Source organism: Dipodomys ordii, unplaced genomic scaffold (genome assembly GCF_000151885.1).
Source record: "Dipodomys ordii isolate 6190 unplaced genomic scaffold, Dord_2.0 Scaffold4, whole genome shotgun sequence".
NCBI lineage: Eukaryota > Metazoa > Chordata > Mammalia > Rodentia > Heteromyidae > Dipodomys > Dipodomys ordii.
The window spans coordinates 23,250,254-23,277,682 of NW_012267220.1; the positions used below are offsets into that span (position 1 = coordinate 23,250,254).

At 39.5% G+C, this 27,429-nt stretch overlaps 1 protein-coding gene across 1 annotated transcript; it reads right to left on the reverse strand.

Annotated features, from left to right (window-relative positions):
• Positions 1-1,731: 1,731 nt before the first annotated feature.
• Positions 1,732-23,158, reverse strand: Kiaa1456 (KIAA1456 ortholog). The gene is made up of 4 exons (XM_013023498.1): positions 23,072-23,158; positions 15,332-15,486; positions 7,161-7,334; positions 1,732-2,925 (listed from the first exon to the last, which is right to left on the reverse strand). Exons 2-4 carry the CDS (start codon positions 15,483-15,485, stop codon positions 1,904-1,906), a joined length of 1,350 nt encoding a protein of 449 aa, XP_012878952.1. The 5' UTR covers position 15,486; positions 23,072-23,158; the 3' UTR covers positions 1,732-1,903.
• Between the last annotated feature and the right edge of the window lie 4,271 nt (positions 23,159-27,429).

Below are 27,429 nucleotides of genomic sequence, written 5' to 3' on the forward strand. Positions count from 1 at the left end.
TGTGTGTGTGTGTGTGTGTGTGTGTGTGTGTGTGTGTGTTGCTCATACAGATGAGCTCCAGAACTATTCTGGCATGACTTATGAACTGAATTCCATGTCATGACCTTTACATTGTAGGCTACTATCAGGCACAGATGACCTCAAGCACATAATTCTAGCAGAAAGCCTAGAATTAAAGAGTAAGAACAAATTTCAGAGAGAAGTAAAACAGTCTATCCATAATAAAAAAAAGGCCAGTAGAGATTTTTTTCCACAAGGACAAAAACCACTTACACTCATGACTTAATGTCCTAATTTGATAAATCGATGACAAACTAAATTAAAATTTATTTTAAACTCTAGGTTTACTTGTGTTTCCATTGTTTCTCTAATGCAAAATGTGCATTGAACAACACAAATCTTAATGTAACATTTCCACCAGACAACTTGGTCTACCAAACCAGGAATGACCCAATCTTAGGTCGAAGCCAAATGAGTTTTAAATGCCAGCATTTTCCAGTTATACTTTGATATAGAAGACTTAAAGTTCTTCAAAACAACACCATGAATTTAAGTACACAGTACAATCAATGAAGAAAAGAATACCCCCCTTTTAATATCCATTACTTCATTATTTTTGTTGTGTTGTTGAAAAACAAAACAAAAATCAGGCTTCTTTTTGGATTGCAGGGGTCCATAAACTCAAGTCATTAAAAAAAATTCTACTCATTAAGGAACTGTCTTGGACCATACTCTTAGTCAACTCATTTATCTTCTTAAATCTCTCATTTTATCTTAATTTATGTCTTAGGATTCAAGCTATAGATTTAAGCAGATGCATGAGTAAATTGAAATACAGTAATTACACAATGCCTAAGCTCTTCATTTCTCTATAAAGTGATAACAGTTAATTTTGTACACAGAAAAGTAACGCCTAGATACTAGTTTTAAAATGAATTTTAAAACAAGAAATCTCACTCATGTATCTCCAACAAATATCTACCTGGCATTTTGCCAACATATTAATCCCCAGAGCAAAAGAAAACAGTGCTCCAATTAGACTCTTCAACGTATTCTTTCAAATCATATAAAAAGCACAATTCTAGATGATCGTATTTAATCTTGATGTTACCTTAACTGGCCACTCGCTTTTTTTTCCTCATATGTTTGAAAAATGCCACCAGAATAATAACAATAACTTCCCATACTCATGGACTGCGCTCTCTATCTGCTATATGGTGTTTTTATTCTAAGTAACTAATGGTGCTGGGGAATCAATGTAGGCCTTAAGCATGCTGGGCATGTGCTCTGCCTCTGAGTTACACCACCAGATACTGCTATTAGTTCCTTTAAAAAACCTCTTGAGCAACACTGGGTATAACTCATGCAGAACTCAGCATGAAGGAAGTTTATTTGGAATTTTGGCAAGTGCCATAACACTTTCTGTATCTCTCCATTGTCTTCCATTTGTTGGAAGACTTAAGTAGAAGCAAAACCTTCATGATAAAATAAGCCATCATGTGATCCAACATTTTATACATCTGAGCATCAGGATATGTTTCCTTGTTATCTTGCATGTAGATGTAGAACATTACCCCTTTTACTTTATATAAAAATATTACTTGAAAGGTCTAGTAACAGCAGAATCCTAAAGGGTTAAAGTATAATACTGAAAAAACTATATATATGTATATATATATATATGTATTCTTATAAGAGTTTCATCCTTGGGGCTGGGAATAAAATTTAAATTACTGAAGGGTATTTTCTATTGCCTTTTCAGATCTTTGTATTGACAATATCTTGCACTAAATGCTTTATGTGCTATACAGGGATTTAAATATTATAAAATTCAGGTAACCATACCAACGCTACAGGGAAGATCATGCTTGATCTTTTGAAAAAGTTGCCCGAAATGGTCCATTTAATCACAACTTTCCTTTTTCTCTGCGATGATACACCAGTTGCCATGATCATTCCCAGAGCTCAGAATACTGAGCTCCCTTGCGTTCTCCAGCAGCAGGTCAGAAAGCTCACCCTCTCGAAACACATGGTAGTAGCGCATAAAGGCCTTGGAATCCAACAGGTCAGGCTGTTCATCAATGGGTACTGGGCCATCTGGGTTGGAATCTGTGGAGCTGACTGCAGAAATCCTTTTCAATATTTGACTGGCAGAAGGGACACTTCCTTCTAAGTTCCCTGCATCCATACAATTCTCACTGTAAGTGTTGGTTAGAAAATCTCCCCCTCCATTTCGCTTACTTTCTCCTCCATGGTCTCCCTGGAAGTGCATCGGAGTGCTTGGTGCTCTCGGCCACGCCACCAGTTTTTGAGAAGAATTCTCCACAAACACTTCCTCATCCAAGTTTGGCCCTTTGGCTGGAAATGGCTCTCGGGGATCCAAATCTAAACTTGAGTGCCTAGAAGGCTGGATAGATATAGTATTCCTGGTCCAGCCATCTGCTGTTCTCAATGGTCTCCCTCTTTCAACCTGCTTCCTCAGAGTCGATTCATCCAAAGACCTGGAGAAAAACCAGGAACGGAAAGACTTTCCTAATGTGTTATAGAAGCCATTTTCCTGCTCCCCTTCCTTTGATGTATTTCCACAGCAGGCTCTGGAGATGACAGACCCATAGTCCATGCTGTGGGATCGTTTGGAGTCACAGCGCTCCTTGAAACAAACAGAACATGTACCCTCAGGATGGCAGGCCTGGCTGCTTTCTGGATGTCCACACTGCTGATTTTTCCCAGACGGTCTGGATTCTGAGAAGAGCCGGGAACAGAAGGCCCTATTCCATGGAACAAGCACGTCTTGCTTTTCAAAGTGGCGATTCTTTTGTTCCATTGCCCAGACATAAATCATCAGCTGACCTCCTGGGACTAAGACCCTGGCCATTTCTTTGATTGCTCTGATTCTTCTTTGTTTTGTGGAAAAATGATGTATGACTGCAAAAAAAAAAAGAAAGAAAGAAACTAGATCTCAATGTGTATACACACACAGAAACACACACATTTATATACTAGTGTTTCATGGATCAATGATGAATTTTATTTTATTTATTTATTTATTTTTTTGTCCATTGTGGGGCCTGAACTCTGGGCCTGGGTGCTATACCTCAGCTCTTCAGCTCAAGGTTAGCACTCTACCATTTGAACCACAGCACCACTTCTAGCCTTTTCTGCTTGTGTGGTGCTAAGGAATTGATCCTAGGGCCTCATGCCAAGTTAGCACTCTACCACTGAACTACTTTCCCAGCCCAACAATGATGAAATTTTGACAGAGCAAAACCTCCTTCTATACTGCCAGGCAGGTGGGAGGAACAACATAGGTTAACTTTTAGGAAAGAATACGATTTTTGGCTTCATTTTCCTTACTTATTAGACAGCTGTTCCTGGATAAATTATTTAAGTTGTATAAATTTTAAGTTTCTTGGTTATAGTAAGAAGCCTAGAATAAGTAATCTGTGAGGGCTTTCCCCATTCCAAACTCCTGTGAATCCTGTTAAACAAAAGGAAGACAAGCATGAATCACTAAAACTTGAAAGGGCTACTAAGGTCAGTATGTGTTCCCCAGTAGGATTTTATGAAAGAATTCGGTTTATGCACACATATGTAAATATCACAATGGAACCCTTATGTATAATTAAATTATGCTAATATAAAATTATGCTAATATAAAACCCACCAATTGGTGGGGTTTTTTGGGCAGTTATAGGACTTGAGCTCAGGGCCTGGATACTGTTTATAAGCTCTTTTGCTCAAGGTTAGTGCCCTGTGAGTTTGAGCTACAGCTCTACTTACAGTTTTTGAGTGGCAAATTGGAGATAAGAGTCTCACAGGACTTTTCTGCCCAGGCTGGCTTCAAACCAAGATCCTCAGATCTCAGCCTCCTGAGTACCTAGAAGCTAGGATTGTAAGCCTGAGCCATTAATGCCTGGCATAATTGGTGCTTTTTATAGAAACTAAAGATGAACATCACCAATCATTAGTATTAATAAAGCAAATAGAAGTAGAGGTAATGTTAAAAATTTTTTTTCTGATTAGATAATTAAAGAATGAGTCTGCAGAAGTTCAAATGATGATTTGTTTAAGTGTTAATATAATTGTGGTTTGTGTGTGTGTGTGTGTGTGTGTGTGTGTGTGCGCGCGCATGTATATGCTGGTCCTGGGACTTGAACTAAAGATGAAGGTGCTGTCCTTCATCTTTTTTAAGACTAGTGCTCTGCCACTTGAGTTTTACTTCAGGCTTTTCTTTTTATGGTTAATTGGATAAGAGTCTCAAGGACTTTTCTTGAACCATGATTCTAAGATCTCAGGCCCTTGCACAATGAGGATTACAGATCTGAGCCACCAGTGCCCAGCTGTAATTGTGTATATTAAAAAATATATTTATAGGTCATCATTTTACTTCAAATGTCTATAAAGTTGCAGTGAGATTCAAGTAAGACTGCTTTTACCTAGTTGTGTGTTTTTAGGTATGTATATAATTAAACATATATAATACTATATGATATATATTTATATAATTTTATTGATTTATTGCTCTGGGAATCAAACCTAGGGTCTTGTGCCTGCTAAGCAAATGCTCTACTACTGATCTACATCCCCTGCCTTGTTGGATATATTATTAATCCAACAGTGTATAGAAATGGCTAGTCTATTAGTTCCCAGAAGTTTAATTCCAGTACTGTGTCAAGAGAAAACATGAAATTGTTTGTCCAAACAGAGGCTACTACATATTTCAGGGAAGAAACTGGTCCCAAGCAAAACTGAGCAAATCTGGCTGTTTCAGAACAAGTGAAGAAGAGAATTCAACAGGAACGCTTTACATTACTATATATTAGGTTTGCATTCCTATCAACATTGTACAAACCATGCTATCTTTATTATGCAGCAGAGAGGGAAAGCTAGAGACAGGAAGGTAAGCAGGGATTGAAGAACAAGCCACCACTGGCATATTTGACCTCTGATTTATCAGGAATTAACCTTGTGATCTTTGACCAATCACTCCATCTTCCTAGGAAGATTGCAACCCCCGTTCATAGAATTCATGCATCGGTCACTGATCTAGATTAGGCATGAGGTGAGAATTGAGACAGAACCAACACAATGCTGATGTTCTATTATCAAGTGCTTTGAGGGTCATTAACTTGTTCTTAAACCACTCTAGAACAACATCTTTCTTTTTCTCCTCCTCCTCCTCCTCCTTCTTCTCCTTCTCCTTCTCTTTCTCCTCCTCCTCCTTGTTCTCTTTCTCCTCCTCTTCTTCCTTCTCCTTCTCTCCTTCTTCCTTTCCCCCATTTCTTCATCTGAGACAGAGACAATGTTATGCAGTCCAAACTAGTCTTGAACTCTCAACCATCTTGCCTGTTTCCTGCACATTAGACTTATATTCCTACCTTTCTTTAAAATCTAAGGACTATAAGCACACAACCCCAGGTCTGACTCTAGTTATATACTTTTCTGACTTTACCAGATTTCAGCTTCTTTAGGTGGGATAAGAAAATCCAAATATCTTTCAATGGAGACTGAAAGTACTATGTAATGTTGTCTAGTTCAACAACAACCCTTCTTTGTTATGGTTGAGTGCCCCTAAAATATAGACCCAAGCTTTATCCCCAAACAAGGAGGGTAATGATTTTAGGAGGCAGGAACAGATTTTCTACTGCACAAAGACACAGCAACAGGGGAGAAAGTAGCAGATGTCTGCAAGCCTTCTCAAGCATCTCACCCTCTTGATAAACTCAATCTTAGACTTTCCAGCCTCTAGAACCATGAGAAATAAATGTCTACTGCCCAATTCCCCCAGTCTGTGATTTTTGTTACAGCGGCCTGAAGAGATTAAGAATGCCTCTTACCATGCTTACAATGAAAACAGATGTCCTAGTTTAAAGTGCACAGAACTAAGATGTCATAAGGCAGGTTTCCATGAACACCAGTTCTTGCCAGTCCTAACCAATTCAAGGTTATGGCATCCAGGCCTGCACCTCTTCAGAAAGCAAATATATAATTCCCATCTCATTGAAAAAAATGTTCTCTCATCTATTTCACAAAAAACAATTCACATTATATATGAATAATAGTTTTATGTAAGATAACTTTGCTTTGGTAAAGCTTTGTATACTCAGAGTAGCTTCTTAAAGTAATTTGCTTTGCAAAAGTTTTTCTTCTGCTCAAGTATTTACCATAGGATTCCCTTAAATACAAATTTCCTACCTAACTTAAATAAGACTAACATAATAGGTATCCAGAATACATATATTGGGTAAAATAAGCCATGGGTGCATGGGTTTTTAGGGGGATACATGTGTGTTTTCCAGGCATACTTTTTTGAGAAATATGAGGAACACATTTCCTATACTCATGAACAGTCTCTGACCAAAAAAAAGGCAGCATAGCATTATAAGAAAAAGCACTCTTGTGTGGAACTGGTGGCTCATACCTGTAATCCTAGCCACTCAGGAGACTGAAACCTGAGGATTGTGGTTCAAGGCCAGCCAGGCAGGAAAGTCCATGAGACTCACAGCTCCAAATAATTACTACAAAGTCAGAAATAGAGCTGTGGCTCCAAGTGATGGCACACTAGCCTTAAACACAAAAGCTCAGGAACAGTTCCCAGGCCTTGAGTATAAGAACAGTATACATAAAAACAAACAGAAAACCAAAAACCCACACTGTACTCTAAAACTAGGTGTGATCCAAAGTGTTCCAGGAACTTGAGTGCCAGTGAGTGGCACACTGATCCAGGTGACAAGTTCATTACTTCTCGAATTCTCTGTTAGTGTAGGGTACGATAGTATCCTAGAAAAGTTAATATAATAGCTAAAACCTTCATGTTGAAAGATCAGATTTATTTAGTCTAACCAAGCACTATCTTCAGTGAGTAAGATTACTCTAGCACCGTTTTCCCCCCTTATAAATAAAAAGAATAGGAATGAATCATCAAAAAGAATACAATAACAGTTTGAAGGCTTAAATAAATTAAACAATCATTTACATCAAAAGAGCATTTGAGATTAGTCAAGTAACTCAAACAGCTGAAGTATTTTCTTTTTCTAGCATTAGATAAAACGAATCACATAGACCTGTTTACAACAGAATGGATGTTGAGTTAGGAGAGTGGTTTGAACCATGTAAGTTATTCTCGTATTCAAGTGTGAATGTGTGACTAACTGTCTTACCTCCTATGGAGATGACAGCATCGAAGCCCTGGTCCCTAAAGGGGAGATTAAGGTTGTCACATACCATGACTTCACTTCCTCCATTCCGGGCAATCTCTACCAAGGGCTTACAGTAGTCACAGCCCAGGATATGTACCTGGCTGTTTACTTTAAGATATTTTCCAGTTCCACAGCCTATAAGAGAAAAACATGTTATTCTTTATTATTTTTATTTTTGCCAAGTCCTGGGGCTTGAAGTCAGGGCCTGGGCACTGCCCCTGAGCTTTTTTTGCTAAAGGCTATCAGTCTACTATTTGAGCCACAGCTCCCTTTTCAACTTTTTGGTGGTTCATTGGAGATAAGAGTCTCAGTCTTTTTTGCCCAGGCTGGCTTCGAACTATGATCTGCAGATCTCAGTCTCCTGAGTAGCAAGCATTTCAGAATCTAGAACATGTTATTCTTAATGGAAGACAGAAAATAGTTTTGTCTTACAACAATCAATCTAAGTCTTATATTAAATAACCAAGACACTATACAACTGTGAAGGTATTCACAAAAGCAGAGGAAAAGCCTTCAGAAAATTCTATATATTTTTGTATATAAGGGAACAGAGAATAAGAAAAAGAAAGAATGTGATATATTCTATTTCATTGCTGGGGTTTGAACCAGGACCCTTCCATTTGAGTTACAACTCCTGCCTGAGATTATATAGTGAATCCTCACATACTTGCACAACTAAAACACACTAGCTAGTGCACTGAAAAGAATGACCTGGAACTAGGCACAGACATGTGACCACTTTGCTATCACAGATGTATTGCCTTGTGTATGACTGTGAGTTAAGCCTGCTGCTCTCCTAACATCTTCAAAGGTTCTGACCACTTGCTGATAAACTTCTGCCAATGACATTCCAATACTATAACTAATTTGTGCAATAAAATCTGTGTTTGTCCTAAAAGTTGATGCCTTTTAAGTTTTTAAAAAAAACTTGAATGTGAATGAAAATACAAAATCTCACATCTTTTAACCTTATCTACTGTGAGTGCTAACTTGTAAATGACATCTACTGACTCTGTTCTAATGAAGAACTTAACAAAAAGACTTTTTTTTCAAACCTCATAACTGACAAAAAAGACTATTTTTGACATTGTTGTCCAGTGGCAAAGAGCAAATTATTCAGGATTTGTACAACTCAAAGATTTAAATCAATAGATATAACTAAAAATGTGCTAAAGACTTCGTAACCTGATAAATAACCATCTTGAAACATCTAGCATCCCTATCTATGTCTTTCTGTCTGTCTGTCTGTCTGTCTATCTATCTATCTATCTATCATCATCATCATCATAATACCATGTGTGATGGCATGTTCCTGGAGTCACAACTACTTAGAGGCTGAAGCAGAAAGTTCACTTGAGCCCATGAATTTAAGACTAGCCTTGGCACCATGTTGATACCTCTCTCAAAAGAATATATATATGCATATATACATATATTCTATAATAGATATGGGATCTGATTCACTTCTACAATGTTTAAAAATCATTAGCACTAAAAAAAATCATGAGCACTGATATCTGTATTTACTGGCATGACTAACTTATAGATTTTTCTGAGAAAAATATCTACCAATATCCAAAGGTAATTGTTTGCTTCTAAAAGACATATGACAGTCTTTAGCAACTCATTCTTAATAGGTGTTTTTCAGAATCATGAGACACAAAACTGAAATGCCAGCTGAGACGATGAAGAGTTTATGGTGCAAGTCACTAATATGAATGTTCTCCCCAAAGTCTGTAGAAACAGCTGCATTTGGGGGTGGGGGTTGGTCATGGGGCTGGAACTCTGGGCCTGAGCACTGTCCCTGAGCTCTTCAGCTCAAAGCAAGCAATCTACCACTTGAGCCACAGTGCCACTTCCAGTTTTGGGGTGGTTAATTGGAGATAAGAGTCTCACAAAGACTTTTCTGCCGGGTTGGCTTTGAACCGGGATCCTCAGATCTCAGTCAGGATTACAGGTGTGAGCCACCGGAGCCCGGCAACAACTGCATTTTCAAAATTAGGAGAGCTTTGCTAAGATAAAACCTTTCTTGAAAGAGCATTCTCTGTTTCTATGGGGAAAGACATATATCATATATTTTATATACATTTCTTGACTACAAAGATGAGGAAATATATTTTAATCTGCAGACATGATGCTTGCTCTCTGCCTTCCTCCCCTCCCCCTCTAGTGGGTGTTCTAATTTTATTTCCACATTGAAGGAATGATCACTACCAAATGATTTAGCCTTAAAAAGTGGAATCTTAGTTATTGAGAAATTAATTTGTTGTATTATGTACACAAAGATAACGTTTTCAGCACAATTGAACATTCTGTCTGGGATCAGATGCATAGAGAATCTTAGCAAATAACATTCTAGGTCTGTACATTCTTCTAATTTCTAAACTGATTCCAAAGAAAGGCTTCAAAGCACCCAATGCCCTCCCTGAGACACCTAATGGATTTAAAATTGACAATCCCATTTCAGGTAAAGGTGGTGGTGTAATTGTACAGGTCACTGTTGACATCATTTTTCCTCTTTGAATCACTGTAGTTCTTTTTTTTTTCCTGCTACTTTTCCTGTCCCCTTAGTCCCTCATAAGGCTTGGTTTCCATCCTAAAGCCATTATCACATACCTCAGCAAATAAGCGTGACTGGAGCATGGCTGATATGTTTCATAGCATTTCAGACAACTGTAAGTTTCCTTACTAAATTAGTAAAACTGCCTAGAGAAGTCCTGTCTGGGTAACTAGAACCTGGTTACTTCTTGATATTTTTTACTCACTAGCATATTTTATTAGTAGTTAGCCATAATTCATTATAAACTGCTAAGCAGTCAAATGAAAAGTACAACTGTGATTTTAACTAAGCAGGCCACCTAGAAACATTTCCTTAGGGAGGTTTCATACTGGACTTACCTGACCAGTTTAGAAAAGCAAAACAACTATTCTCCAACAAATGTCCTCTAGGGAGAAAAGCTGTTTTTTCTCTTTTTCCTCTTGTTCTAGACTGGAAAGAAGCCTTTTTAACTGTCTTACTCTGTTCTCCTTGAAAACAACACCTTTTATTGGGGGGGGGTCCGGTTGTGAGGCCTGAACTCTGGGCCTGGGCGCTGTCCCTCAGCTCTTCAGCTCAAGGCTAGCGCTCTACTACTTGAGCCACAGCACCACTTCCGGCTTTTTTTTCTTTTTGCTTATGTGGCGCTGAGGAATCGAACCCAGGGCCTCAGGCATTCAAGGCAAGCGCTCTTCCACTGAGCCACCTTCCCAGCCCGAAAACAACACCTTTTGTACCTCAATTACCTATAGTGTTAGCTACTCCTCGGAAAAGGAACCGAAAAGATCAGTTTCTAATCAGCAAGTTTTCTTTAGCCCAATATCCAGTGGCCTACAGATGTCACCCAGTTAAAAGCAGACCATTGGAATATTAAAACTTCCCCAGCATCCTCCTACCTCATATGCTTTCTCTAAAGTCCTTATAAAATATGGTGCCTGCAACCCCTAGAGAGATGACCGTTTTTGGGACAAAAGTCCCCATTTTCCAACTTGCTGGCATGTTGCCAATAAGCTTCTTCCCTTTCTAATAAATCTGTCTCTATTTATTGGTTTTGTCACATGGTAGTGGAAATAGGCTAGTTACAATATTACTAATGTGTCTTTTTCTCTACCCATTCTTTTGGACTTTTTTTCCTTTTCATTTATTTTTAAATTTTAATCTTATTTTTAAAAAAGTATCCTGCCTTGGGCAGGAGTCAAGCATTGTTAGATTATTTTTAAATACTGTTGAGTTGCTTCTAGTATTAATGGTAAATCTATACTACAGTCTTTGATTATTTTGTTGTTGTTACTGTTGTTGTTCAGTACTGGGACTTGAACTCAGGGCCTGGGTGGTGTCCCTTAGCTTCCTGGTGCAAGACTAGTGCTCTACCTCTTGAGCCACTGCAGTTCTTCCAGCTTTTTTGGTGGTTATTTAGAGAAAAGAATCTCACAGACTTTCCTGCTTAGGCTGGCTTTCAGTCAGGATCCTCAGTCTCAGCCTTCTAAGTAGCTAGGATAACAGGTGTGAGACCAGCACTCAGCCTATTACACCCTTTGGATATAGTAAGATATAGGAGCTGAGGGAAGATCTGACTCCCTGATTGACACCTAGTTAGATTCTTCCTAGAGGCCCTAAGGGCCTTGATCAAAGGACTGTCAGATAGGCGGCTGGACTGTCCTCACTCTAGTAAAGGCTGCTTGAACACCTTGAGGACACTAAACACAACCCCAGCTTGTTACTGAAATACAACTTCAGCTGGCTGCTGAAGGTGCCGCCCCAGCAAACAGCTTACACTGTTCTTGTTGCCAGCACAAGCCTCAGTGAAGTTTAGAAGACTGAGACCACTTAAATCCAGGTCATAGGGAAGGCATTTCCTCTGATGGCCCAGCAGAAGGCCAGTGACTGATGCAAACACAGTCCTCATTTATATATTTATATATTGACTTATGTAAGGGAGTGTGCTCTGATTGGTGGCAACACAACTCTTCATTTGCATAAACTACCCTGATTGGTGCAGAGACCTTCATCATACCACCTTTCTGGCTGTATAGACAAGCTGTTTTGCTTATTTTGAGGATCAGCCAAAAGACATCTCTTTGGTGTTGCCACATTAGGCCTAATAAGGCTTCTCCCTACTGGTTTTCTTGTCTACTTTTGATTTTCCTCATTGAGCTGGTAATGCAAGGGGGGGGGCACGGGATGGGCAGCAGTGGTGGCAGGAGCAGCAAGAGCACCCAGACAGGAGGAGCAGAGGAGCTGGCATCAGCAGCTGATAGGTGCTGGCAGTGTCAGGAGAAGCAGCAGAACTGGCAGCAGAAGCTGAGACCATGGAGCTGGTGGTGGTGGGAACTGGAATGTGTTTGCTGTTGTCAAGCTCCATGGATCCCTTGACACCTAGGACATGGGAGTTGTAGCACTTGTTTCTGCAGGGCTAACACCAGAGCGTTTGAGGTACTGCTACTGGCTGTCATCTGCAGCACTGTTAAGGGTTAAAAAATAAAAATAAAAAAGACAACAAATGGGCCAAGAATTTAGGATCACTGGAAGTTTCTGCTCACCTATTCACCATTTCTTTCCAGGAAGAGGGGAGTTCCCAGTAGACTGACTGGGACTGCATGTCTCAGATTGAGCCCCAATTCCTGGGAGCAACATCTCTGCTTCTGTGAGTTCAAATCTTTTTAGATCTCACATATAAGTGAATCATATAGTATTTATGTTTTAACAGGCTGCTGGTATCTTGATTTTAAGTACCATTATATATTTAGCTAGGTTTTCGTTTTACAGAACTTTCTCCATTTTATTGAGCCAAAGTTATCAATACAGTCTATCCTCATTATGTATTTGCTATCAACCCTAAGTCGAAGTAACCCAAGTCTCAGTATTTGCATCTCATTCTGAGATGCCTGCACGTAGCATTCTTTTCTCAGCTCTCATGAATGTCAAGAAAAATAATCAAAGTGAAGCATTTGCTTCTGGGCAATGAAGTGAGTTGAGACCTTCTTATGGCAGATGTCAGGCTCATCACAGATGAACTTTTTTTTTTGGTCAATCTCAGGGCTTGAACTCTGGGTCTGGGCGCTGTCCCTGAGCTCTTCAGCTTAAGGCGAACACTCTACCACTTGAACCACAGCACCACTTCTGGCTTTCCAGTTGTAAGAGTCTCACGGGCTTTCTGATCTCAGCCTCCTGAGTAGCTAGGATTACAGGCATGGGCCAACAGATGAACTTTGAGCTGAACTGTCTGAGCACCAACCCAAATATATGATGACTTGGTGAGTGGCGTCAATTGCAGTTTTCTGGAACTGAGACTTAATCAGCCTTTGTAACAGTTTGTGGAAATATCCTCCCCTTTTGCCTTTCTAAACTGCCCAGAGATTGAGACTGAGCCCAATTCTTTTCTTACAAAGCCCTGAAACATCAGCCATAATCCTGACAAACAAATAGTGTAGTCAACACCCTCACTGTAGTTAAGCTATCAAAATAGCCATTGTTTTATGGAACAGAGCACACATTCTCAAAGCTACTTAAATGTACTGTCTCCTGGATTTCAGTCCCAATATGCATCCCAAAATACAGGTTTTTATTCTCAACTAGGTTGATTATAATATCAGTCAACACTGTAAAAAAACAAGTATTTTTTCACAATATATTTGGTGTCACTCTTTTTTGTTGTTGTTGTTGGTGGTGGTGGTGGTCGTGGGTGCTGAACTCTGGGCCTGGGTGCGGTTCCTCAACTCTTCAGCTCAAGGTTAGTACCCTACCACTTGAACCACAGCACCAGTTCTGGCTTTTTTCTGTTTCTGTGGTGCTGAAGAATCAAACCCAGGGCCTCATGCATGTGAGGCAAGCACTCTACCACTAGGCTACCTTCCCATCCCTCTTTTTTTTTTTATTGTGAAAATACTGTACAGAGGAGTTACAATTACATGGGCAAGATAGTGAGTACATTTCTTATCAAGCATTGTAGCCTCCTCCTTTGTTTACCCTTCCCATCCCTTCTCAGCCTCCCCCCATCCCTCTTTTTTTTGTTTGCATTTTTAGTGGTGATTTTGCTTTTTAAAATGGTCCTTAAGCATTTTAGCACCTGAACTAAAGGCAATGCTAAGGACAAAATACATGAATGATGAGCTAGCGTGAGTTACAGTGTGTTGGCTATGAGTTTAACATTAATAGGCAACAATACATAGCAAATAAGATGTCTTTAAACAGAAGCACAATGAAATAGGTTACATATTTATAGGTTGACAAAGACATATGACCAAACACAGAAACCTGTCCTATAATTCTCATTAGGATAATTACCTCATATATTGTTAATTCAATGTTTACAACCATTCTATAAATCACAGGTACAATGAGTGATGACAATAAGTTCTAGATTCTCTTAGGAGTCTCTGTGTGGGTTTGTGCACTAAATAAAGAGACCCTTGCTCTTAAGAATGTTTTAGAAATAACCAAATTTTCACATAGTCCTTCACTAATGTCATGTTCTTACAATTCAATCTTTGCTTCATTTGGAAGTTCTTTCTGTGTAAGATGTGACAAAAACTAGCTCTGTTATTCTATGTGCTTTTGTCCCCTAGCTATGTGTTGAGTTCTTTTTCTCTTTACTAGTTTAAGATACTGCTGCCTTAGATAGGTTATGAGGAGAAAGAGTTCACTGCATCTTCTTAAAGTCAGCTGCTGCCCCCTCCTAATTTTGTGGTGATAGGGACCAAACTGATAGCTCCTCTGAAGTATGTGCTTCCCCACTAAACCACACCTCCAAAGCCTAAAGCCAAGCTTATTTTTAGAATCTGGCATGATAAAGATATTTCTCAGACTCCTAATTTCAATGTGACATATATCACTCCAAACTTCCTCCCTGTTCATACCATTCCGAACAAATTAAAACTCTGGACTTCTCTTGACCTTTCTCTTTCTATCTTTCTCTTCTTCCCCTTCTTCTCCCCCCCACAAACACACCAGTATTAAGAGTGATGTCACACTAGGTTAGTTTTCACCTACAGACTTTTGATTCTTATGGGCACGGTCAAAATATAATTTGATGCAAAGCAGTTTTAGGGTAGGCATGCCTGAAAGGCAATCCAAATTTCCCCTAAATCTGAGTCTTAGATCTACTGAGCTAAAGTCCTCTAGACGAATGAATTATTATAAAATTTTTATCTAATTATGTTAAGGTTCTAATAGTGCAATGTCTGTATATAAGGGATGGAACCCATGGGATTAGTAAGAGGAGGATATAGGACTTCTTCCACAATCCCAAATTATGGCTTCCATTTAGATTGCAGGAGGACCATTCAAAGTGACCCACCGGTACAAAACTATCAGTGTCACGGTCATTTCTATCCTGACTTAATCAATGTTAGATCAGCTTTGGTGGAAGATGTGCACAAAAATCTAGAAGAGATCCTCACTGTCTGAATGTAGGTGTGAGGATGTTCTTGGCCAGGTGATTTGAGGCTATACATTTCTTCTATAAAGTGAATAGTCTAAATGCCAAGGACACAATTTCGGACTTCTTGTTAAGAGAGCTAGAGAGAGAGAGAGAGAGAGGTGTAGAAAGAGGATATTTCATTTCATTTTTGCCACCTATGGCAAAAGCTTGGCTTACCAATGTCAGCGACGAGGCTGCCTGGCTTCTGGTCTTGGAGAAACTGGCGGACTCGTGGCCAGGCTTTGCTCTGCAGATCACTAAAATACGGGGCTGTGCTCTCATATACATCATGTACATGCTGCTTCTCCAGCCTAGCAGCTTCAGGATCCATCCTGGGGAAGGTAGACCAACCCAAGGCAAGTAGGTCACAGAATGCACCAGATCTGGCTGCAGGGGGCACAGACTTCTTAAAGTTGGCCCTACAGCTTGTGTTATTCTTACGTGTTTTTTTAAGTCCACAACAGAACCTCACTGTTAGCCCACTGACTGCCAAAAGACTTACAAATACAGAGTTGTTATCTGCTAATCTTCAGCAAAGATTATGGTTTAAGAATAGCCCTAAATCGTCTTAACTTTCTAGACAAGATCAATTCTTTATTTTGGAAGCACAGCCATTATTCTTACCAAATGTCTCTCCTTGGAGAAAACTGTTCTATCTGATCGGTACAGTCTGACATATTTCTACTTAAGTTGAAACAGTTAATACGATACTCTCAACTGGAACTTACAAAGCAGACATATGGTTAGCTGTCCATTTTAAACAGTCAAACACTGCATGCTTTTCTTTTAAGCCAAAATCTCAGTAGACTGAAGTGTTTAAATATCCTTCCCAAGGAATCAGTCAGGCAATATAATTCAGAGAACCCTGCAACAAATACATTTTTACTTTATTGTACTTGCAGTATGACATTTTTGAAACTCTGTAGGTTTAAATTTCCTACAACAGGGGCTGGGAAGGTGGCTCAGTGGTAGAGGGCTTGCCTTGCATGCATGAGGCACTGGGTTCGATTCCTCAGCATCACATGAGCAGAAAAAGCCACAAATGGTGCTGTGGCTCAAGCGGTAGAACGCTAACCTTGAGCTGAGGGACAGTACCCAGGCCCAGAGTTCTGGCCCCATGACTGGAGAAAAAAATTAAAAAAAATTCCTATAACATTTCATGCGTACTATAGAAACAAATTCCTTATGTGTTCGGTAGCCAGATTAATCTTATAAAACTACTACTAACAAAATGGCGACACAAGGCGAGAGGGAAATTATCCAGGCTGCTATCAAAGTATAGGCTTGTAAAATACTCTGGATTTTTAAAAAAGGTCAGCAGTCAAAGCCTCATATTGTGTTTCTCCCTTGACATCTAAAACGCACACAACATATCACTGTTTTGAGAAATTCTACAGAAGTCTCATATGACTTTGTTTTTGAGACAGGATGTCATTGTATAGATTAGGCTGGCCTTGTAGTATCCAAGGACTCTTGATCTTCCAGTCTCTAAGTGGAATTATAGGCATTCACCACCCTTCTTGTTTGTCTATTTTCTCCTTCCTTCCTGTTCCTTTCCTTTCCTTTTCTTCCTTTCTCCCTTCATCTTCTTTTCATTTTTCTTTCTTCCTGCTCCTTTTCTTCTTCCTTCCTTCCTTCTTTCCTATTCTGGGGTTTGAACTCAAGGCCTGTGCACTCTCCCTGAACTATTTGCACAAGGCTAGCACTTTACCACTTGAGCCACAGCTCTACTTCCAGTTTTGGGGGGAATTAATTGGAAATAAGAGTCTCATGAACTTTCCTGCCAGGGATAGCTTGGAACCATGATCCTCAAATCTTAGACTCCTGAGTAGATAGAATTATAGGTATGAGCCACCAACACCAACTAATTTTCTAAGTTTGTTTTTCCTAAAAGTCATTGGGCCTATGACAATCTTTTCTTTCTTTAATACCATTTGCTTTCCCAGAAAATACTATTCTACATTAGACATATTTGAAATTTTTACTTTAATGATCTCTACTCAAGAAACTCTCCAAAACAAAAGAGTATTTTCTCTGAGTATCCTGTTGATGCAAATGAAAAGTACAAGATGACTAGAAAGATGGAAACATAACAGAGTTGCTCGTTGCTGATTATCTGAAAGGAGCTGCTTTGGGGCCCCTTGCTTACATGCCAGCAACCCTGGCTGAACCCAGGGTGAAAACTGGGGCAACAAAGAACCAGTCCACAGCTAGCCCTTATAACCTTGAACATCTCAACCAAGTGACTTAAAGCACAGATAACTGCAGGTAGCTGGGTGCAGTCACTTGGAGTTTGTGCTTGGGAGCCCATTTTAGGCCATGCACATATAGGTGAAGCAAGAGAAAATAGTTCTGCAAGATGAAAATAGCAATTGGGGAGAAAAGCATGAAAGACTGTGTTGTTCCATAAAACCATGAAAGTGGGAAAGACAAAGGTGCTTGTTGCTCTGTGTGGATTAGACAGAGCATCAGACTCAGTCAACTCTAAGAAATCCACTCATTTGACAGTACTGGCCTTAGTTATGATATACTTCATTTTCTAACCTTGAATCTCAGTTGCATTTTTTTTAGCTTTAACATATTCTTCACTTGAACTCTTTCTGTTTCTCAAAACCACATCCTTCTAGATGCAGGCAAATTGCTTCTTTCAGAAAAGAACATTTTGAAACAATTATTTTACACTCCAATTAATTAGTGCTCAAGAGTGCAGACATACAGCATTTTTACCTTTATTGCCACTAGTCAAGCAGTCTATAACACTTAAGATGTAACCTTGAAACAAGTAAGAATTAAATGCTACCAATCCAAAGCAATTGTAAATACAAACAAAATTAAGCAGAGAAAAAAGCAACTAATTTTTCAGGAGAGACTGTGCTCATGAAAGGGAGACCCACGACATTAAATTATCTGTTTGCTTTCTGCTCACAAGCATGAAGCCAGGCATTGGTGGCTCATATCCCTAATCCAAGCTACCTAGGAGGACTGCAGTTCAAAGTCAGTCTAGGCAGAAAAGTCTGTGAGATTCCATCACCAATTATCCATCCAAATATCAGAAAAGCGACATGGTTCAAGTGGTAGAGTGCCAGATGCAAAAAAGAAGTCTTAGCAAGAGTGCAAGGTTTAGCTCCATTAGCATCGTAAAGAAAAGAATGGAAAAAAGAGAGAAAAAGAAAAAGAAAGAAAACCAGGCATGTGAAAAATGAGAGATAATAGCTAGTTTAAATGTACTAAGGCATAAATTTGCTTGAGGAATGATAGCCCAGGCATGCCTTACTAGTGAGTCATGGGAGAAGGAAAAATAATGTGTAAGGTAGGAGGGGGGAGAGAGGGAGAGGGAGATAGGGAACACGAAAGAGAGAGAGAAGTCATGTCAGGTATGCATTAAAAATCAGAAAAGCTAGTCTGGATTTTATACTAAGTGCCAGGGGAAGGTGGCTTTAAGTTGGTGGGCATGGGGCAGGCAACATGATTGAATTTACAATGAAAATTGTTGATCTAGGCATATAGAGCTCTAAGTAGATAATGTATATATTGTTTTAATTTGTACAACTCAGTTCAAGGCTCACCATTCCCCCGCCCCCAGTGAACATTTACATCTTAGGTTCCCCAAATGGGCATGTGAGTCAAGCTCGCTGTTCATGCATGGTATCGCTCATTGCTGGACAGTCATCTGTCAAGGATGGGCAGGTGATGGAAGCTGAGCTCAGCAGAGTCCTCTGAGACATCTCAGTGTGATAAACAAGACACGGCAACACAGAGCTGGAAAGAGGTAAAGGCCAACTGTTGGCAGCATCATGCCTACCAGATGGAAAGGACCTGAGTCCAGGTACACAGAATGCGACCAGGCAAAGCCAGCAGGGGTGAGAGAGAAAAGGAGAGAAAAATGAGCAGCTAGGATACTTGTAAACAACCTTTTAGACACAGAACAATAAATGAATAATCGAACAACAAACTCCATCTCATTGAGCAATAGTTCTTTTTGAATTCTATTTTCAACAGTTTAGTGTAATTATGATCAACATGTTACAACCTACTCATAATTGAAGTGCAGATGTTTGGACATATGTAGACACCCAGGAAATCACCAATTCCATAAAAACAATGAACATATTCATCACCCCAGACCTTCCTCCTGTCCCCATCTGTCTTCACCCTGAGCAATTTTTCCTAATGCAACACTTCTGGTCAAAGACAGAAAGGTGGGTGTACAGGCTGGGAAGGTGGCTTAGTGGTAGAGTGCTTGCCTAGCATACATGAAGCCCTGGGTTTGATTCCTTAGTACCACATAAACAGAAAAAGCCAAAAGTGGTACTGTGGCCCAAGCAATAGAGTGCTAGCCTTGAGCAAAAAAAGAAGCTCAAGGACAGTGCTCAAGCCTTGAGTTCAAGCCCCAGGTCTAACAAAAAGAAAAAAGAAGGAAAGAAAGAAAGAAAGGAAGGAAGGAAGGAAAGAAGGAAGGAAGGAAGGAAGGAAGGAAGGAAGGAAGGAAGGAAGGAAGGAAAGGTGTACATTGTGACCATTCAGACATTCAACAGTTACAATTTTACAGGCAACTTTGAATGTATGGCGTGCCTACAAATTAAATAAAATGAAAAATGAGGTCTTTTTCCAGGTCTATAATGCCCTAATGATTGTTGTGAAGTACACACATACTCACATACATGTGTGAGGAGTAAAGATATTCAGAGGAGCTATAAAAGCTCCCAGGGGAAGTTTTGCTACTGTGTCATCAAGGTGAGGAGACACTGCATTTGATCCACAGAGATATAAGGAACTCCAAGAAGGCTTTGATTTGTCCCCAAGGGTACCCTCTGTCCCCCAGAAATAATATAGCCTTCATTTCATTCCTGGTTTGCTGATGATAATTTGTCATTTTCCCTCCATAAATCCATTAACAACAGCCAAGAACCTCTAGTTCTTGCTAGTGCATAAATATACTTTTAATATATACTTTAAAAATATACTGTTAAATATACTCCCTGTTGGAAAGTTTTAGCAGGTCTTCTGCTGCCTAAAGGATAAATTTAGGTTCTTCAAAGGTCTTAGATTCTTCCAAAGGTCAGCTTGACTTTTCCAGCTTTATACACTGTGGTCTCCATAACTGTAATAATCTCAGAGACACTCAAAGAACTCTCTGCTCTGGTGTGGATGTGGTTGGAGTGTGCCACCCAAGGCTCATAGGCTGGAAATTTGGTCTCAGTGTGGTGAGCAACATTGAAGTGGTGAGGCAGGAACTTTATGTACCTTGCTTGGTAGTTAGTTCACGGACATCACCCTTGAGAGGAATAAATGAGTTAGTTCTTGCAAGAGTTGTTATAAAAAGAATAAGCATGACCCTTCTATTCCTCCGGCTTCCTGCCTTCCCATGTGACTGTGACTGTCTTCCCCTCATGTGCAGGCTCCTGTCATAGGCTGTTTGCTATGTGGTGATTCATCCAGGCAGGCTGTCAGCAGGGGTCAAACTAATAGAGCTACTCAATCCAAAAATACGACCTAAATAAATTCTTCCTTATACACTTCTAGCCTCTGGTACTTTTTGTTTTGTTTTGTTTTTTAATCAGTCATGGGGCTTGAACTCAGGGCCTGGGCACTGTCCCTCAGCTCTCTCTCTCTCTCTCTCTCTCTTTTTGTCAGTCATGGGACCTGAACTCTGGGCCTGAGCAATGTCCCTCAGCTCTTCAGTTCAAGGCAAGTGCTCTACCACTTGAGCTACAGTACCATTTCCAGCTTTTTCTGCTTATGTGGTACTAAGGAATTAGACCTAGGGCCTCATACATGCAAGGCAAGCATTCTACCATGGAGTCACCTTCTCATCCCCCACTGAGCTCTTTTTACTCAAGGCTAGTGCTCTACTACTTAAAGCCACAGCTTTGCTTTTGGTTTTTGAGTGGTTAATTGGAGATTAACAGGGACTTTCCTTCCCCAGGCTAGTTTTGAACCATGATCCTTGAATCTTAGCCTTTTGAGTAGCTAGGATTACAATTGTTAATTACCAACACCAGGATCACATGGAAGAGAAAGACAGAGAGAGAGAGAGAGAGAGAGAGGAGGGAGGAAGAGAGAGAGAGAGTGTGTGTGTGTGTGTGTGTGTGTGTGTGTACTAGGACTTGAACTCAGGGCCTTGAATTCTTGCTTGCTTTTTCACTCAAAGCTATTCCTCGCTTCTGGCTTTTTGGTGATTAACTGGAGAGATTGAGTCTCTTTGCCAGACGTCAGTGGCTCACACCTGTAATCCTAGCTACTCGGGAGGCTAAGATCTGTGGATCACGGTTCAAAGCCAGCCCGGACAGGAAACTCCGTGAGACTCTTATCTTCAGTAAACCACTAGAAAACCGGAAGTGGTGCTGTGGCTCAAGCAGTAGAACACTCTCCTTGAGCTGAAGAGAGCAGGGAAAGTGCCCAGGCCCAGAGTTCAAGCCCCATGACCGACAGAAAAAAAAAAAAGAGTCTCTTCAATTTGTCTATTGGTCTGGTTTTAGATTGTGATCCTCATATCTTAGCTTCCTAAGTAGCTAGGATTTCAGGTATGAGCCACCAGTGCCAGTCTCTGGCCCCAGGTATTTTGTAGAGCAACAGAAAATAGAATAACATGTTTACTCATTTCTTTCCTGTGGATATTGGACAAAGTTCCTTAGTTCTTTGGCAAAGGCAGCAATCTGTTCTTTGTCATCTGCAATGTCCTCTTATTGTCCTCTAGCAAAATCTATGTGGCCTTCACAGGTTAGTACTGCATTGTCCTCCTCCAAAAAGGCTTCATGAATAACTATAGATAGAAATAACTGTTCCCAGTGCTTCTATACATTGAAAATTGCTCATCTCCAGCACTCTTAGGTCATTTCTCCGAATATCATTGTGCACTTCCACTTCTGTATATACTCTCAACTAGAGTATAAGCCCTGGGAGAATAGGTAGTGAAATTTGATATTTGAATCTGTCTGTGTATCTCTCTCTCTCTCTCTCTCTCTCTCTCTATCTACCTATCTATGTGATCCATATGCACATGTGATATATATTATACTGCTGAAGACTGAGCATTATTCAGTGATTAACTGAGTAAGCAAAAGTATCAATGGGCTATTTCTTTAACTCCTTCTTGAAGACAGCAGTATTTTACTAGACAAGCTGGTCCTCAACTCTTCAGTCATAAATTGTGAACACTGCTATGAAACCAGTTGGCACTCAGAGAAATGCAAGGCTATGACTGAGTTCCCCTGGCTATGTCTTATGTTTATGCTCTCCTTTCCTAGTAGAGGCCTATTTTATAGACATACCCTAGGCAATAAATGTCACATTTTTATACAATAGGGCACACATATTATAAATTGCTCTTCTTTTGTAAATGTAACAAAAGACACAATATTTTTAAAAAGATATTGTATAAAACTCTATTTCAAAGATATGCCCAATCTGTAATTCCAAGGTGAAAATAAAAGTTGATTATTATAAGACTTTATTGTAAGACTAAATTGTAAAGTAGCCTTTGTGGAAACAAGAGAAGATGGGAAGGATGAATATGTTTAAAGTATTGTTACATCACATATCAAAATGTCATAATGAAAGCTCATTATTTATACAATTATAATACACCAATTTTAAAGACTAGCTAGCTTTGTGCTTCTTAGAACCTGGCACTTCAAACTTATCTACACATTATTCTGAAAAACCATTGTTTAAAAATGAGTTTATACCTTAGAAAAGCATCTTAAAATACTAAATGCAATTGTATGTTTTTTACTTATCTTGTGCAATGATTTGCAAATAATTTATCTACCTGGTGCAAAGAAAACAAATTCCAACTTTATATTACACTGTCATAAATGACAAATTTTAGGAATTGGGACTAATTAGGTTTAGTAGATCATATTGCCAAAAACTCTTCGTGTATTTAGATTGCAGAAATAGCTGAAAGCTACTAACCTGAGTCATCTTGTGATTACATGAAAATTACTTCTTGTCTTTGTAAATCATGGCAGCTTCCACCCTCAGAGAGTGACAGTTATTTCTCACGATTCCTAGTGTGTACTGTCAATGAGAAGTAGGAGTGAAATCAAATAGCACCATCCTTCATATGACGAACACTCTGTAGGAATCTTTGAAGGGAATTCAGGCCCTAGAAGGAAATAAAAACAAATACTAAATGTCATGTTACATCAAAAAAGAAATACTGAATCTGCCACAGCCAGGGTGACCTCCTGAACTGCACATAAATTACCCAAAAAGGAAGGACTAGAAGAACAGTTAAGATGTGGAATGGATCAAAATTCCAATAGTGATTTATAAATCAATTCTTATGATTTCAGTAAAGCACACAATTCCTTCTCCTCAAATTACATTGAATGGTTTCACCTTGTTCCTGGAAAAATTATAAGCATGGCTTAATTAAGTGTATATGATTGAAGACAGTATTACTAAATTAAATTAATGCATGTGATATGGGTGGACTCTTCAATATTCAGATTATCACTACATGTTACATTTTTTTCTTTTTCATTTTATCATGAAATGAATTTTAAAAAATGTATCTCGAACTTCTAGAGGCTCACACCTATAATCCTGGCTACTCAGGAGGCTGAGATCTGAGGATTGCAGTTTGAAGCCAGCCCAGGCAGGAAAGTCAGTTGAGACTCTGATCTCCAATTAACCACCAGAAAACCAGAAGTAGCACTGTGGCTCAAGTGGTAGAGCGCTAGCCTTGAGCTGAAGAGCTCATGGACAGCACCCAGACCCAGAGTTCAAGCCCCACGACTGTCAAAAACAAAACAAAACACACAAAAAACCTTCTAGAGCAGTGTATGGAAGGAAAAGCATTCCCAAAGGGGTTGACAACTAAACGGAAGCTCAGAAAATGAGTAAGATCACTGCTAAAGATGATGATCATAGGCACAGGAATCAGCATATACAAAAGCAAGAAATGCAATCAATGATAACCTCTTTGATGAGCTTCAAGTGAACTAATAATCATAATTACTTACTATGGGCCAGGCCCTGTTGGAAGCCTTTACCATATATTAAGTAGCTGAATTTTTCCAAAAACTATATGAAAGAGGAACCATCATTTCTCCCATTTTGCAGAAAGGGAAGCAGAAGCCCAGAGAACATAGTGAACAATGAACACAGCTAGTGAATGGCAGAGTCTGGATCTGAACACCTTGACTCCAGAGTTCCCAGCCCTCCTCCTCTCTAACTGGTGGGGAGGAAAAGAGGGAGATAGTAAAAGAAAGTCTGTAATACTAGTGGTAGTCAGATAATGCAGTCTTGGTTTGCCATTCTAAGGTGCCCAGTTCTTCTTTTGAATACAGTGGGGATCTACTGAATTGTTTTAACAATGAGCAATGGCAAAGTATGACTTGGGTTTTAGAAATCTCTTCTGGCAATAGGATAGCTGAGCATTGCCTGGATGGGTCCAGGTGGAAACAGAGAAACACATTAGACAAAGAATGGAATCCAGGATCCTAAGGAAGGGGCAAATACCAGGGACACTGAGGAGACACCCAAATTGATAGGATATGGTAACCAACAATGAAGAATTTAGGAAACAAACAGGCTGAAGATGAAGTTGTGGTAATAATAGGGCTGACAGTAACTGTTACCACCACCATACTAAAGTAAAGTAGAAGACAGAATGTGCAAGATAAACAGATGAAAAGTTTGGTAGCCATCATATCAAAACTGTCGGGTGCTGGTGGTTCACACCTGTAATCCTAGCTACCCAGGAGGCTGAGATCTGAGGATCAAGGTTCAAAGTTTGGGCAGGAAAGTCTGTGAGAATCTTATGTCCAATTAGTCACAAAAGAGCCAGAAAGCAGAGCTGTCCCTCAAGTGATAGAGCACTAGCCTTGAGCACAGAAACTCAAGGATAGTGCCCAGGACTTGAGTTCAAGCTGTAGAACCAACATACACACACACACACACACACACACACACACACACAAAAGAGAAACAAAACAAAACAGATAAGCCCTTATTTCAAAATATCTGTGAACATATAAAAAAAACCTGTATTTACAGATTTCTGCCACTGCAGGAGATAGGATAAAAAGGAAATACAAATTAACAGTTTTTCAGATGCTTAGGTGATTGGCAACACATTATGCTTTATATTGGGATATAAGTTATTTGCAAATATTTTTATGTTTTGTGATTGACTGCAACAACTTTCAGATAGGAACAATGTCTCTTATGAGCGCCACCATCTTTATTTGGCATTGTAACATATATATTCAATGAACTATCAGATAACTAGGTGAAGAAAAGAAAGGGAAGAAGAAAGCAATGACAATGGGACTGATCATCATGGAGAACACAGAGGAGGTGAGGGCTCAGGTTTGGATATGTTTGTGTAGTATTTGAAGGACACATAAATAAGAGCACCCTGAGAACAGACTGGATCAGAGATCACACAAAAATCATCACCCTAGCACTTGGTGGTTATGCTATCATAATTAAAGTGGATTCAAATATTGACTGTGGCACCCTACAACATCCTTTCATTGGAAACTGTAAGGAGAGCACAAGAAGAGGGAAATGGGATTCCCCACTATCTAGACTCCAGCCTAATAGAGAGTAATACAGAATAAAGTCAGAGAGATAATAGGAGAGAGCAAGCATGTAACCAATGGACAGAAAAGGGCAGATAGCAAGCAATATTCCCTTTGGCAGTTTGAAGTCACACTTTGTGATTCCTAAATAATGAGACTAGTAAAACAGGCCCATTAATATTCTCCATTCTACACAGAACTCCTCAATGATCTGCCAGGGAGATCACAGTGGAAATGAACAGGAAGAGAACAACTGGCATTCGTAATTGAAATCCTATGAGCAAAACAAACTCAGGACTTCAAAGCAACAGAGCACTGAGCGAATGGCTCTGAGAATTCCATGGCTCTGAGAGACACTGTAAGTAAACAATATTGTAAACAATTGTGTGAACAATATGTGGAAAGAAAATAGACAACAAGAGGGAGCAGATTTTTTTTAAGGGAGAGAGACTTAATACACCCTAAGATCAGTTTGCTTTTCTTGAAAAATTTCACAAATGTATTTCATGCAGGAGAAGGATATGATCCCCCAAATTGAAATGGATCTGATACTATGTGGATGGGAAACTGAGTGTGTGTGTGTGTGTATGTGTGTGTATGTGTGTCTGCACATGCCCATACGCGTGTGCATGTCTGTTTTTAAAGAAGAATGACATAAAAATAAAAATAAACAAACCCCGCAACGTAATATTGATCACCGGTTCACTACCAGTATCCTACACAGGCAATCACTAGGCTGTTTTTGTTGTAACTGTATGTCATGTTGATTCGGTAGTAGAGAGGATGTTAAAAAACCATGAAAATCAAATATGAGATTTAAGGAAATGAAAATACAGCACCTGGCTTCCCCTAGGCATTCGCTGCTGGTGTCAATTTAACAAAACTAGTTCTACGTCTGTGATGAGATAAAAGGAATAGGATATCTGAGCAGATGCTAGCAAGGAGAACACTCTGACATTCTAAAAGGCAATATCAGAGGAGGAGCAAAACATTCATTATCCCTCCACTTTCCTCTCAGGAAGGACAGCGAAGGATAGGGGGAGGAATCCCCTAGTCATTGTGCCAGCAAACAGCTGTTCCAGAATGGGCTTTTCAGAAAAGGTCACTGTGCTCAACGAAACTATAAACGGAGTAATGATTTACTAAGGAAGAAATTAAGGAGGAAATATGAAGATGAATGATACCTTAGTGTCTTTCATAAAATATATTTGTATGCTGAGTGTTGGTGGCTCACACCTGTAATCCTAGCTACTTAGGAGGCTGAAATCTGAGGTTTAAGATTTTAAGCCAGCCTGGCTGAACAAATCCAAGAGACTCTTATCTCAAATTAACCAGAAAAAAAAACAAAAGTAGAGTATTGCTCAAGTGGTAGAACAAAAAAAAACCCAAGTGAGAGCCCGAGGCTCTGAGTAGTATTGGCATGAAATATATAAATAAATATAAATATGTAATACATATACATTTATATTTACTGATCCCAAGATAGACACTGCAGATATTTGTTGCTGAAAGAAATAGCCTGATGATGTATTTGAGATTCAGGAAGAGGCCACATGTGCACAAAGTGTAAATGTGGACAGTCTGGTATATCATCCAATGGTGTTATAGTATGATTTGTTCCTCTTCTGTGTCTCTCCTTCTTCTATTTACTTCCTCAGCCTGGGGTCTTGTTCTTATTTTTGTGTGTTTTACAATACAGAAAGAAAAACACCAAAGGTGCAGAATAAGAAAGAATAG

Excerpts from the sequence above, each read along its gene's own strand:
- Kiaa1456 (XM_013023498.1), bottom strand. The coding sequence starts at position 15,485 with ATGGATCCTGAAGCTGCTAGGCTGGAGAAGCAGCATGTACATGATGTA. Across the intron at positions 7,335-15,331 it reads CAGCCTCGTCGCTGACATTG|GCTGTGGAACTGGAAAATAT; the intron begins GTAAGCCAAGCT and ends TTTCTCTTATAG. Across the intron at positions 2,926-7,160 it reads TGCTGTCATCTCCATAGGAG|TCATACATCATTTTTCCACA; the intron begins GTAAGACAGTTA and ends TTTTTTTTGCAG.